Source organism: Rhinoraja longicauda, chromosome 40 (genome assembly GCF_053455715.1).
Source record: "Rhinoraja longicauda isolate Sanriku21f chromosome 40, sRhiLon1.1, whole genome shotgun sequence".
Taxonomy (NCBI): domain Eukaryota; kingdom Metazoa; phylum Chordata; class Chondrichthyes; order Rajiformes; family Arhynchobatidae; genus Rhinoraja; species Rhinoraja longicauda.
This window is the reverse complement of record NC_135992.1, coordinates 5439131-5452940: the sequence shown is the minus strand read 5'-3', so window position 1 is coordinate 5452940 and position 13810 is coordinate 5439131. Positions and strand designations below refer to the sequence as shown.

Sequence of the window (13810 nt, the reverse complement as noted above, 5' to 3'; positions counted from 1 at the left end):
TGAGCTACAGGGAGAGGTTGAGCAGGCTGGGACTCTATTCCTTGTAGCGCATTAGGACGAGGGGTGATCTTATAGAGGTGTACAAGATCGTGAGAGGAATAGATCGGGTAGACACACAGAGTCTTTTGCCCAGAGTAGGGGAATCGAGAACCAGAGGACATAGGTTTAAGGTGACGGGGGTAAGGTTAATAGGGGACCCTGAGGTGCAAGTCTTTTACCGAAAGGGTGGTGGGTGTGTGAAACGAGCTATCGGAGGAGGTAGTTGAGACAGGCACTATCAAAACATTGAAGAGATTTTTGAACAGGATAGGACAGGTTTAGAGGGGTATGGTCCAAACTCGGGCAAGTGGGATAGTGAAGATGGGGCATGTTGGTCGGCATGGGCTAGTTGGGCCGAAGGGCCAGTTTCCGCGCTGTGTCTCCACATTGAACTGAGCCCTTGGTGACCAAAGCTTGTGTTGCTGTTTCTGATGCAGATTCGGCGGAGAAGAACAGCAACAACAACAACTCCAGTGAGTAGACCACTCCCGGTGTAATGTGTAAGGCCGTGTGTGGGCCCAGACTCGGTCAGTCCGCTGGGTCCTGTACATAGGTGTGGTCACGGTGGTGCAGCGGTAGAGTTGCTGCCTTGCAGTGAATGCAGCGCCGGAGACTCAGGTTCGATCCCGACTACGGGCGCCGTCTGTACGGAGTTTGCACGTTCTCCCCGTGACCTGCGTGGGTTTTCTCCGAGATCTTCGGTTTCCTCCCACACTCCAAAGACGTGCAGGTATGTGGGTTAATTGGCTTGGTGTATGTGTAAATTGTCCCTAGTGGGTGTAGGATAGTGTTAGTGTGCGGGGATCGCAGGGCGGCGCAGACCCGGTGGGCCGAAGGGCCTGTTTTTGCGCACTGAATCTCGAAACTAAATTAATCAGCTTCGGTGGCTGGCACGCAAATGGTCGGCCGGGTTGGGTTTCGTCTGGTTGAGGGTGGGTGCGTCGTGACGGTGGCAACAACCTTCAACAACCGGGGCAGCCTGTGGAACCGGGTCTTCCCACCTGCCTCTCGTTCAGTGATCAGAAACCTGTTTCCCTTTCAGATTCCGATGAAAGTGGCGAAAGGAAAATTAAAGTGTTGGGATCCAGAGAAGACCGAGGTTTGTTTACGTCTCTGTTTGGGGGGCGGGGGTTATTGCCAGTGCTGACTCAGCGAGACTTGGAGACGTTTTACAGCACAGCGTGGGCGTCACGGTGTCGCGGCGGTAGAGCTGCTGCCTGGCAGCGCCGGAGACCCGGGTTCGATCCTGACCACGGGTGCTGCCTGTACCTTCTCCCCGCTCATTATCTACCAGCGATCCCCGTACACGAACGCTATTCTCCACGCCAGGGACAACTTGCAATTAACAGAAGCCAATTCACTTACAAACCTGCACGCCTTTGGAGTGTGCGGGGAAACCAGAGCACCCGGAGAAAACCCACGCGGGTCACGGGGAGAACGTACGAACCCCGTACAGACGGCGCCCGTAATCAGAGGTATTTATTTCACAAAATGCTGGAGCAACTCAGCAGGTCAGGCAGCATCTCAGGAGGGAAGGAATGGGCGACGTTTCGGACCCATTCCCTCTCTCCTGAGATGCTGCCTGACCTGCTGAGTTACTCCAGCATTTTGTGAAATAAATACCTTCGATTTGTACCAGCATCTGCAGTTATTTTCTTACACCACCCGTGATCAGGATTGAACCTGCCCTGGTGCTCAGTGTGTCAGTGTTCAAAGGAGAAGTGGGACTATGCATAAGCTCTCGGGGCAGAATTAGGCCATTCGGCCCATCAAGCCCACTCCGCCATTTAATCATGGCTGATCGCTCTTTCCCTCTCAACCCCATTCTCCTGCCTTCACCCCATAACCCCCTGACACCCGTACGTCACTGGGATAGGGTGAACCGTTACACAAATGGAAGGGGGGGGATCGTCGAGCGAAACACAAAGCGCTGGAGAAACTCCGCGGGTCAGGCAGCCTCTGCGGAGGGAACGGGCAGATGACACTTCGGGCCAGGGACCCTTCTTCAGACCGACGGAGAGTGGGGGGAGAAAGCTGGCAGGGGGGGAGATTGTGGTGCAGACAAAGGCTGGTGAGTGATAGGTGGATACAGAAGGGGAGTGACTGACAGAGGGGTGGGGTAAGTGAGTAGGGTTGCCAACTGTCCCGTATTAGCCGGGACATCCCGTACTAGGCTTGTACACACTGGAATTTAGAAGGATGAGAGGGGATCTTATCGAAACGTATAAGATTATTAAGGGGTTGGACCCGTTAGAGGCAGGAAACATGTTCCCGATGTTGGGGAAGTCCAGAACAAGGGGCCACAGTTTAAGAATAAGGGGTAGGCCATTTAGAACGGAGATGAGGAAAAACTTTTTCAATCAGAGAGTTGTGAATCTGTGGAATTCTCTGCCTCAGAAGGCAGTGGAGGCCAATTCTCTGGATGCTTTCAAGAGAGAGCTAGATAGAGCTCTGAAGGATAGCGGAGTCAGGGGGTATGGGGAGAAGGCAGGAACGGGGTACTGATTGAGAATGATCAGCCATGATCACATTGAATGGCGGTGCTGGCTCGAAGGGCCGAATGGCCTCCTCCTGCACCTATTGTCCATTAAAGTGGCCCTGATAATAGAACACAGAGAATACAGAGTAATCGATGAACTGATAGCCTTTTCCTTTCTCTTCCAGACTCTGCGGAGAAGGAGAGTGAGTCTGCACATCGAGGTACGGATATTTATGAGTTCCGTGTCGTAGAGTGAGTGACACAGCGTGCAAAACAGGCCCCTCGGCCCATCTAACCCGCACCGGCCAACATGCCCCAGCTACACTAGTCCCACCTGCCTGCGTTTGGCCCGCATCCCTCCAAACCCGTCCCATCCATGTCTCCCTGTAATATTCACCAGTGAACAATCCATTCATGGTGAATTATTAATCGTCTACCTGCCCTGGAGGAGGGTCCCGACCCGAAACGTCACCTATTCCTTTTTCTCCAGAGATGCTGCCTGACCAGCTGAGTTACTCTGGCGTTTTGTGTCTATCTTGCAGGGGCAGGTTGGCCTGTTTATGTGATGTGTGACTTTATGGAATCAAGACCACAGGTCTTGTGCACATCCTGTGCTGGAAATCCCATCCACTGTGTAGTTCGAATCCACCTGGCGTAACGGCCCGTCCTTATCCTGAGTGTGTCGGGGGTTCGGACGGAGTTTGGGATCTTGCTGGTCTCCTGTTCTTTTTAACGTTTAGAGACATGGCGTGGAAACAGGCTCACCGGCCCACCGAGTCCGTGCCGACCGGCCATCACCCCGTACACTAACACTATCCTACACACTAGGGACAACTTTAAAATATACAGGAGCCAATTAACTTACAGCCCTGCACGCCTTTGGAGTGTGGGAGGAGACCAAAGATCTCGGAGAAAACCCACGCAGGTCACGGGGAGAACGTACAAACTCCGTGCAGACAGCGCCCGTGGTCAGGATGGAACCCGGGTCTCCGGCGCTGTGAGGCAGCAACTCTACCGCTGCGCGCAGCTGTGTAATTCTGCTCTTATTTTATTCCAGATTCTGCAGGAAAGGGGAGTCATTCTGCTGCTCGAGGTACCGAGGTTTTTGTTTACTGATTTTAAAATATCCATCCTTGTAAAATTAGTTAACGTGGCACACGGACTGAAAGCAGTTGGCACATGAAGCAGAGGGAACGAGCAGTCTTTATTACCCCAATATGTAGACAGAGGCCTGTAGTCTGAAGAAGGGTCTCGACCCGAAACATCGCCCATTCCTTCTCTCCCGAGATGCTGCCTGACCCGCTGAGTTACTCCAGCATTTTGTGAATAAATACCTTCGATTTGTACCAGCATCTGCAGTTATTTTCTTATATGAGGCCTGTAAGGTCATCAGTTCATTAGGAGTAGAATTAGGCCATTCGGCCCATCAAATCCACTCCGCCATTCAATCATGGCTGATCTATCTCTCCCTCCTCACCCCATTCTCCTGCCTTCTCCCCATGACACCCGCACTAATCAAGAATCTATCTATCTCTGCCTTTAATATATCCACTGACTTGTGGCCTCCACAGGCCAAGTAAGTTTGTGCAAAAGAACTCCACAGATTCGCCACCCTCTGACTGGAGAAATTCCTCCTCACCTCCTTCCTAAAAGAACGTCCTTCAATTCTGAGGCTGTGCCCTCCCAGTTCCTGACACTCTTCCACGATTGGAAACTTCCTCTCCGCACACAGTTCTGGAATGTTCTGGAACGGACGGGCTCGAAAAGCTGGAGTGACCAGATCACGCCTTGATTAAAGGAAAGAGTTCTTTGACGGTCACCCTGCTAACTGTACAAGAAACTGACAGTCGTTCCCTTCTGTTTCAGACTCTGCCGAGAACGAGAGTGGGCCGGATACTAAAGGTAGTTCTCCAGACCTGTACGTCACTGGGATAGAGTGAACTGCTGTTAAAATGGGCGGGAGAGTTTCAGAGCTGCACTGGCAGCTGGGCGCAGGGAAGGTCTTGGGATCGGTGAAGTGAAACTCTTTCCTTTCCCCTCCAGATTCTGCGGAGAAGGAGGATCACTCAGCGGAGAAAGAGAGTCGCAGTGCGGAGAAAGAGAGTCGCAGTGCGGAGAAAGAGAGTCGCAGTGCGGAGAAAGACAGTCACTCTGCATCTCGAGGTACGGACATTTCTGATTCCAATGTCTCCCTGTAACATTCACTGTTGGACAACCCACCCACCCATCCGTGAGGTTTAGAGGGATCTGAGCCAAACGTGGGCGGGTGGGACAAGTGTAGATGGGGCAACCTTGGTTAGTATGAGCAATCTGGGCCGAAGGGCCTGTTTCCTTGCTGTGTGACCCCATTATTGTTCCAATGACCGGCGCGGTGGCGCAGCGGTAGAGTTGCCGCCTCACAGCGCCAGAGACCCGGGCTCGATCCTGACCACGGGTGCCGTCTGTACGGAGTTTGTACGTCCTCCCCGTGACCTGCGCGGGTTTTATTCCGGGTCCAAAAACACCTAATCAGTGTCTGATTTTCATTTCAGATTCCGGAGAAAGTGGCGAGAGGAAAATCAAAGTGATGGTATCGAGGGAAGATGATGGTACGTAGACGTGTGTGTGGAGATGTCACCTGCACATGCCCTGGGGGTTCATGGTTACTGGGGGAGAGGGAACTTGGGAAAACCGTTCGGAAAACCCAACCGTGAGACCAGGAATCTGAAACCCTCTTCCTTCTGTTTCAGACTCTGCCGAGAACGAGAGTGGGCCGGATACTAAAGGTAGTTCTCCTGACCTGAACGTCTCTGGGATAGAGAGAGCTGTCGTTAAACAGTGAGGGAAAGTTTACAATCCATTGCAAAGAGATTTTATTAATCGATTTTTTTTTTTTAATTTCCAGTTTCGGCTGAGAAAGAGTCTCGCTCTGCAGAAGGAGGTAGGGGTTGTTTTGTTTATTACAATGCATAAGCGAATGAAAATGACTCTTAAAAACAAAATGGCGGCACGGTGGCGCAGCGGTAGAGTTGCTGCCTCACGGCGCCGGAGACCCGGGTTCGATCCCAACCACGGGTGCCGTCCGTACGGAGTTTGTACGTTCTCCCCGTGACCTGCGTGGGTTTTCTCCGGGCGCTCCGGTTTCCACCCACACTCCAAAGACGTGCAGGTTCGTAGGTTAGTTGGCTTTGGTATCGTTTGTACAATTATCCCCAGTGTGTGTAGAGTAGTGTTGGTGTGTGAGGTGATCGATGGTCGGTGGGACGAAGGGCCTGTTTCTGCGCCGCGTCTCTACAGCTTTGGAGTCACACGACACGGAAAGTTACCCTCAGTCCCGTAGTGTTTCGGCAAACTATCACGCAACTACCATTAACACTAAGCCATGAACACTGACACAGCATCTTTACCTAAGCCAATTAAAGCCTACAAACCCGCACGTCTTCGGAGTGTGGGAGGAAACCGGAGCTCCCGGAGAAAACCCACGCAGGTCACGGGGAGAACGTGCAAACTCCGTACAGACAGCGCCCGTAGTCGGGATGGAACTCTGCCGCTGCGCCACCGTGCTGCCCTAATGGTTTGATCTGGGGGATTTCAACCCCCCATTGCAAATGACCAGCCGTTGTAGTTACCTGTGAACGGCACTTCACTGGAATTTAGAAGGATGAGATGGGATCTTATCGAGACGTATAAGATTATTAAGGGGTTGGACACGTTAGAGGCAGGAAACATGTTCCCAATGTTGGGGGAGTCCAGAACCAGGGGCCACAGTCTAAGAATAAGGGGTAGGCCATTTAGAACGGAGATGTGGAAAAACTTTTTCAGTCAGAGAGTTGTGAATCTGTGGAATTCTCTGCCTCAGAAGGCAGTGGAGGCCAATTCTCTGAATGCATTCAAGAGAGAGCTAGATAGAGCTCTTAAGGATAGCGGAGTCAGGGGGTATGGGGAGAAGGCAGGAACGGGGTACTGATTGAGAATGATCAGCCATGATCACATTGAATGGCGGTGCGTACAGGCTCGAAGGGCCGAATGGCCTCTTCCTGCACCTATTGTCTATTGAAATGCCTTTACACTGGGCGGGAATGTTCTAGAACAGTTCTGGTAATGGGACGCAGAGGTTTACCGACAGACTGGGGACTAGTTTAGTTTAGAGGTGCAGCGCGGAAACAGGCCCTTCGGCCCACCGGGTCCGCACCGACCAGCGATCCCCGCGCACTAACTCTATCCTACACACACAAACACACTAGGGACAGGTACAGGCGGCATCTGGATGACCACAGCAATGTCCAACGGCTCCCTGCCCAACGTGGTTAAAGAATGCTCAACAAACCTGTGATGCGTTCAAGTGTAATCTTTGCCGATCAAAGTGAATGTTTGCTTCGAGACTCGCGCAAAGTTTAGACAATAGACAATAGGTACAGGAGGAGGCCATTCGGCCCTTCGAGCCAGCATCGCCATTCAATGTGATCATGGCTGATCATTCTCAATCAGTACCCCGTTCCTGCCTTCTCCCCATACCCCCTGACTCCGCTATCCTTAAGAGCTCTATCTAGCTCTCTCTTGAATGCATTCAGAGAATTGGCTTCGACTGCAGTGTCCGGGCCTACAGTGTCCGGGCCTACAGCATCCGGGCCTACAGCGTCCGGGCCTACAGCGTCCGGGCCTACAGCGTCCGGGCCTACAGCGTCCGGGCCTACAGCGTCCGGGCCTACAGCGTCCGGGCCTACAGTGTCCGGGCCTACAGCGTCCGGGCCTACAGCGTCCGGGTCTACAGTGTCCGGACCTACAGCGCCCCCTGGGCCTAATACAGGACAAGGGCGGTCCGTACGAGACAAACCAAAATACGGGATGTCCCGGCTAATACAGGATAGTTGGCGACCCTACTGTCCAAGTAGCAGGAGAATAGTCTGTCCCAGGAGAATCATAGAGTCCATCGGCACGGAAACAGGCCCTTCGGCCCAACTTGCCCATGCCAACCATCATGCCTCATCTACACTAGTCCCACCTGCCCGCTTTCTGCCCATTTCACCCTAAATCTAAGATCGATACAAAACGCTGGAGTAACTCAACGGGGTCAGGCAACATCTCTGGAGAGAAGGAATGGGCGACGTTTCAGGTCGAGGCCCTTCTTCACACCCCAACCTATCAGACTGACATTTAAAATGTTGTCTTGTAGCGGCCTCAACTACCTCCTCTGGCAGCTCGTTCCATACACTCACTGTATGTACCTCCCTGTGTGGAAAACCTTACCCCTCGGCTTCCTGTTAAATCTTCCTCCTATGACTATCTGTTTCACCTCATTCCAGGTCCCTTCCTTGGGAAGCAGAAATCCAACTCTGTCATGAAGAACGCCAAACACCCAATTCGGGAATTGTATGAGAGGTGAGAGGCGCAGATACCGCCATTTTGTTTTCAGTCGCCTTCTGGAGAACGGGTCGACTGGGCTTGTATTCATTGGAATTTAGGACGAGAGGGGATCTTGTAGAAACACTGGGACTCTATTCCTTGGAGCGCAGGAGGATGAGGGGCGATCTTATAGTGGTGTACAAAATCATGAGAGGAATCGATCGGGTAGACGCACAGAGTCTCTTGCCCAGAGTAGGGGAATCGAGGACCAGAGGACACAGGGTTTAGGTGAAGGGGGAAAGATTTAATAGGAACCTGAAGTATAACTTTTTCACAAAGGGTGGTGGGTGTATGGAACGAGCTTCTCGGAGAGCTAGTAGAGCCAACTACTATCACAGTGTTTAAGAAACATGTTGACAGGTACATGGATAAGACAGGTTTAGACAATAGACAATAGACAATAGGTGCAGGAGTAGGCCATTCGGCCCTTCGAGCCAGCACCGCCATTCAATATGATCATGACTGATCATTCTCAATCAGTACCCCATTCCTGCCTTCTCCCCATACCCCCTGACTCCGCTATCCTTAAGAGCTCTATCCAGCTCTCTCTTGAATGCATTCAGAGAATTGGCCTCCACTGCCTTCTGAGGCAGAGAATTCCACAGATTTACAACTCTCTGACTGAAAAAGTTTTTCCTCATCTCTAGTAATTAACCTAGTAAACCTACGCTGCACATAGAAACATAGGAAATGGGTGCAGGAGGAGGCCATTTGGCCCTTCGAGCCAACACCGTCATTCATTATGATCATGGCTGATCATCCACAATCAATAACACGTGCCTGCCTTCTCCCCATATCCCTTGATTCCGCTAGCCCCTAGAGCTCTATCTAAATCTAAAGGGATATGGGCCAAACTCAGGTGGGTGGGACTAGTGTAGATGGGGCATGTTGGTCGGCAAGTTGGGCCGCAGGGCTGTAAAACTCTGTAAACATTGAGACGGGGTAGGTTTGGAGGGATGTGGGATTAAAGGCGTGCCAGATGGGACCAATGAAGTTGGTCGGTGTTGGGCGTTGAGTGTTGGGCGATGGGTTGTTTCCACGCTGTGTGACTCTTATGACTCGCTGTGATTCTCAAACCCCGAATCCAAGGAGGCAGTTCTTAACGTTGATCTATCTTAATTGCAGACACCGCGAACATAACTCCAAGACAGCCTCTGAGCGCCGCAAAGAACGATGTGATTCTTTCCACCCATGTGACTATCTGGCCCACAGAGTTGGATACCAGGCTGCCTACCAACAATTCTTTGGAAAGTATTAACAATAGACTGGAGCCCAAATATCAGTAACGTCACAGCACTTTATACCACACACAAGCCGAATGCAGTGGATTAGACCATGTCCATTGAAACGCCACACACTTACAAAATGGTTTACATCAGAGTATTTGAATCTAGTTCTGCTGGTCACAACTTTGCCCATTAAAAACCCCGGATTTAAAGGGTTCTTCACTTGGACAAGAGGAAGTTTAGCTTGCTCATGAATACATCCCATTAACCTGCGCAAGGTTCCTCCTGGAAAGAACAGCAGGGAGACACAAGATGCTGGAGTAACTCAGCGGGTCAGGCAGCATCTCTGGAGAGAAGGAACGGTGACGTTTCGGGTCGAGACCCTTCTTCAGACTGAGGAAGGGTGTCGACCCGAAATGTCACCCATTCCTTCTCTCCCGAGATGCTGCCTGTCCCGCTGAGTTACTCCAGCATCTTGTGTCTACTCTGTGATTTTCCAGCCTGAATAAATGAACCAATTTTACCCAAATCTTCCCCAGATCTCTCCAGAATAAATCAGTTTTTTTTCTCCTTCCCTCCCTCCCTCCCTCCCTCTCTCCCTAAATAGTCACTCCTTTTTTTTTCCATTTAAGCTGCTATTTTTTTCAAATGGATAAAAAGTCCCAAAGTGACGGTGGAGTTTTGTGGTCTTGATTGAACTCCACCCGAGTACATCTGCACTCGTTGTCCTTTTAAAGAAAAAGGGGGAGAGGGGAGGGGGCGGGGTGAGAAGATACATGTTGCATGGCGTAAGATTATGTGGCACGGCGGTAGAGTTGCTGCCTCACAGCGCCAGAGACCCGGTTCGATCCCGACCACGGGTGCTGTCCGTACGGAGTTTGCACGTTCTCCCCGTGACCCGCGCGGGTTTTCTCCCAGATCTCCGGTTTCCTCCCACACCCCAAGGACGTGCGGCTTTGCAGGCTGATCGGACTTGTCCCCCAGCGCTTGTAGGATTGCGTTGGCGAGCGGGGATCGCTGGTGGGCGCGGACTACGCGGGGGTGCCTGTTTCCACGCTGAATCTCTAGACTAAACTAAACTGGATTATGATTCCTTCCCCCCTCCCCCCATTTCCAGATAAACCTGGCAGATTTGGAGAGCAGTGTTCCAGATGGGAATCTTAGATGCACTGATTCCCAGCCAAGCAAGGCTTTGCGAGCTGGCGCCTGGACTATTTACCTGAGCAGTGGGCTTTAGTTTATAGTCCCTGACTTGCCCCCACTTTCCTTGCCCACACCGCAGCGTGGTTGATGCTGGAAGTGGAGGCGTTCTTTGTGGTTGGCGGGTTTGTGTTATTGAGGGTGGATATGGAGTCATTGTGTGACTCTCTCTTTCTCCTCCAACACCTGCAAATGCCCGGTGCCAACACTGAATGCCCCCCTGCCAACTAAAACATCTTGCAACTTCAACAAGTCCGCCAGACGGTTTAAAGACTGCTTTCTTTCCTCGCTCAGACCTTTCTTTCGGTTTAAAAATAAACTGATCTGCAGTTAGCGGTTGCCAACTGTCCCGTATTAGCCGGGACGTCCCGTATTTTGGGCCTAAATTGGTTTGTCCCGTACGTACGGGACCGCCCTTGTCCCGTATTAGTAGGGTTGCCAACTTCCTCACTCCCCAAATAAGGGACAAAGGGTGACGTCACCGTCCCGCGCCCCACGTGACCTCACCCAGCCAGCGGCCACGTGCTCCCGCTCCACCAATGGCGGCCGCATAACAAGAGGAGTTCATAACAAGAGGAGTTGAGTATAGGAGCAAAGAGGCCCTTCTGCAGTTGTATAGAACCCAAGTGAGACCGCACCTGGAGTACTGTGTGCAGTTTTGAGGAAGGACCTTCTTGCTATTGAGGACGTGCAGCGTAGGTTTACTAGGTTAATTCCCGGAATGGCGGGACTGTCGTATGTTGAAAGACTGGAGCGACTAGGCTTGTATACACTGGAATTTAGAAGGATGAGAGGGGATCTTATCGAAACATATAAGATTATTAAGGGGTTGGACACGTTAGAGGCAGGAAACATGTTCCCAATGTTGGGGGAGTCCAGAACCAGGGGCCACAGTTTAAGAATAAGGGGTAGGGCCATTTAGAACGGAATGAGGAAAAACTTTTTTTTAGTTAGAGTTGTAAATCTGTGGAATTCTCTGCCTCAGAAGGCAGTGGAGGCCAATTCCCTGAATGCATTCAAGAGAGAGCTGAATAGAGCTCTTAAGGATAGCGGAGTCAGGGGGTATGGGGAGAAGGCAGGAACGGGGTACTGATTGAGAATGATCAGCCATGATCACATTGAATAGCGGTGCTGGCTCAAAGGGCCGAATGGCCTCCTCCTGCACCTATTGTCTATTGTCACCCTTTGTCCCTTATTTGGGAGTGAGGATGTTGGCAACCCTACCTGCAGCACAGCCAACGTCAAGCTCACAATGGAGCAGGGAGGGCATTGGGAGGGGAGGGGGGGGGGGGGGGTTAGATAAGGCAACGCAATAGACAAGAGAGTTAACAATGATCCACTCTACTGAAGATGGACACAAAATGGTGGAGTAACTCAGCGGGACGGGCAGCATCTCTGGAGAGAAGGAACGGGTGACGTTCTGGGTTGAGATTGTGAGTGGTGGTTTGTGGGGGGTGTTGGGGGGGGGAGAGTCTTCCCACATATCAGAGCAAAAGACCCCCCCAAAAAAATCAGTGCTTTGGAAAAACCAGGCAGGTCAAATCACTGCAGAAGCATTGTGTGTGGTGTAACTGTGTGATGTTATAAGCAAATGGGTTGCAAGTTGACACTAGGAATTAGGGAACCATATACTCTGGTGCTTTGCTGCACTACACTACTGCACCAGACATGTTGTAAGCATCTGTGTAGTAGGAAGGAACTGCAGGTGCTGCTTTAAACTGAAGATAAACACAAAAATGCTGGAGGAACTCAGCGGGTCAGGCAGCATCTCTGGAGAGAAGGAACGGGAGACCCTTCTTCGGACTGGGGGGGGGTTGGGAGGGAAACTAGAGGGTTGGGAAGAGTCTGAACAAATCGGAGCCGGCACCGTCGGGCGAAGAGCTCACAATGGTCCATTGTTGGCTGTCGTCAGAAGGGAATAACGAAGGGAACATATGGATCATTTTCCTGAGCCGCTGAGTTACTCCGGCTTTTTCTTTGGTGTCTATCTTCGTGTTACAAGCATCTGTTGGCTGCTTGGTGGGAACAAGGTAACCTCTTGCCACAAGGGCAGCCAAAAGATCTATGTGCTGGCAATTTGTGTGGGGGCAACGTGCCAACTTGACGTATAATACTGTATCTTCAACAGGGGACATTTCTCAGAGGTCGAGGTGATGTGCAATATAATGCAGACCAGTATTTAGTCTAGTATTCACAAGTAGTGCACTCTGCATCCGCCGGCTCTTGTGCTGAGACCTTTATATATTTTAAGCACCATGTTTACTTCAATGTCTTAAGGCACAAATGTACTATAATTTAAACATCCGAAGACCCTTGGCCTTCCTTCCCCCACCAAGCCCGAATACAAAGTTGGGAACATGTGGCGTTAAAAGTTTTGTAAATTATTTGTTTAGACCAACGCCGTGAATTGGCTCCACAGTGTGGAACAGATTTGGAAAAACCTGCTTGGGGGCAGGAATGGGACGATTATTTCAAAGCAAATTCTTTGGCTGACTTTCGATTAAATTCTGTGTTTTGCGGGAAATTAAAGTGATTAGAGATTAGAACTACTTCCTCTAAAAAAAACCCATCTCAGCCCCAAAGATCACTCCGAGCGAAAGACTCGTGCGGTGCGGTGAGGGTTCGATCCTGACCACGGGCGCTGTCGGGACGGAGTTCGCACGCTCTCCCCGTGACCGCCTGGGTTTTCTCCGGGCGCTCCGGTTTCCACCCACACTCCAGGTTAATTGGCTTCGGTAAAAATTTGTGTATTGTCCAGAAGTGTGTGTAGGATAGTGTTAGAGTGTGGGCGCAGATGATCGCAGGTCGGAGCGGATTCAGTGGGCCGAAGGGCCTGTTTCCGCGCGGTATCTCTAAAGTAAACTAGGCTAAAAAGGAAGGGGATTAGTCTTGTGTCGAGTAAACCGTGATTTCCAACAGGTTTGCAAGAGCTCAGAGGATGAGATGATAGACTTGAACAAGTCAACGACCTTGACTTGAAACAAAAATATTCCAGCAAAATCTTTGCTTTCCTCCCACACTCCAAAGACGTACAGGTTTGCAGGTTAATTGGTTTGGTATAAAATTGTCCCTCGTGTGTGTAGTAGGATAGTGTTAGTGTGCGGGGATCGCTGGTCGGTGTGGGCCGAAGGGCCTGTTTCCGCGATGTATCTCTAACACTAAACTGTTCCTGGGCTGAAGGAAGTCAAGTGGGGTCTTCAATTAGATGTTTTACAATGTTCAAAATCTATATCACTGCTTATATCATTGCGTTGTATTTTCTTATCTTAATTAAGCTGAAATCCTGTAGTTTGATGTCTGCATTTTATGAATATAATAATAAATATTAAATTAATCATGTTTTGGTCGTGTCTTAATGAAAGAGCGATTCTTTAGAGTTCTTCATCTCCCGACTCTGTCAGATCAAACAGAAGGTTGTGGAGGCCAAGCCAATGGCTATTCTATGTTATCACAAAATGCTGGAGTAACTCAGCGGGTCAGGCAG

At 50.8% G+C, this 13810-nt stretch overlaps 1 protein-coding gene across 20 annotated transcripts in view; it reads left to right on the top strand.

Annotated features, from left to right (window-relative positions):
- LOC144611583 (uncharacterized) overlaps positions 1 to 9491 on the top strand; it is a 60924-nt gene extending 51433 nt beyond the window's left edge. For 17 of the 20 annotated variants that reach the window (XM_078430756.1, XM_078430759.1, XM_078430765.1 and 14 more), the window contains 11 exons: positions 477 to 512; positions 1082 to 1138; positions 2704 to 2739; positions 3576 to 3611; positions 4385 to 4420; positions 4562 to 4681; positions 5050 to 5106; positions 5248 to 5283; positions 5403 to 5438; positions 7801 to 7876; positions 9026 to 9491. In XM_078430756.1, the coding sequence (XP_078286882.1) occupies positions 477 to 512; positions 1082 to 1138; positions 2704 to 2739; positions 3576 to 3611; positions 4385 to 4420; positions 4562 to 4681; positions 5050 to 5106; positions 5248 to 5283; positions 5403 to 5438; positions 7801 to 7876; positions 9026 to 9158 (659 nt within the window). In that variant the 3' untranslated portion in view covers positions 9159 to 9491. The remainder of the gene's footprint in view (positions 1 to 476; positions 513 to 1081; positions 1139 to 2703; positions 2740 to 3575; positions 3612 to 4384; positions 4421 to 4561; positions 4682 to 5049; positions 5107 to 5247; positions 5284 to 5402; positions 5439 to 7800; positions 7877 to 9025) is intronic. The other 3 variants (XM_078430761.1, XM_078430764.1, XM_078430773.1) reach the window with 3 other exon arrangements.
- Positions 9492 to 13810: the final 4319 nt, after the last annotated feature.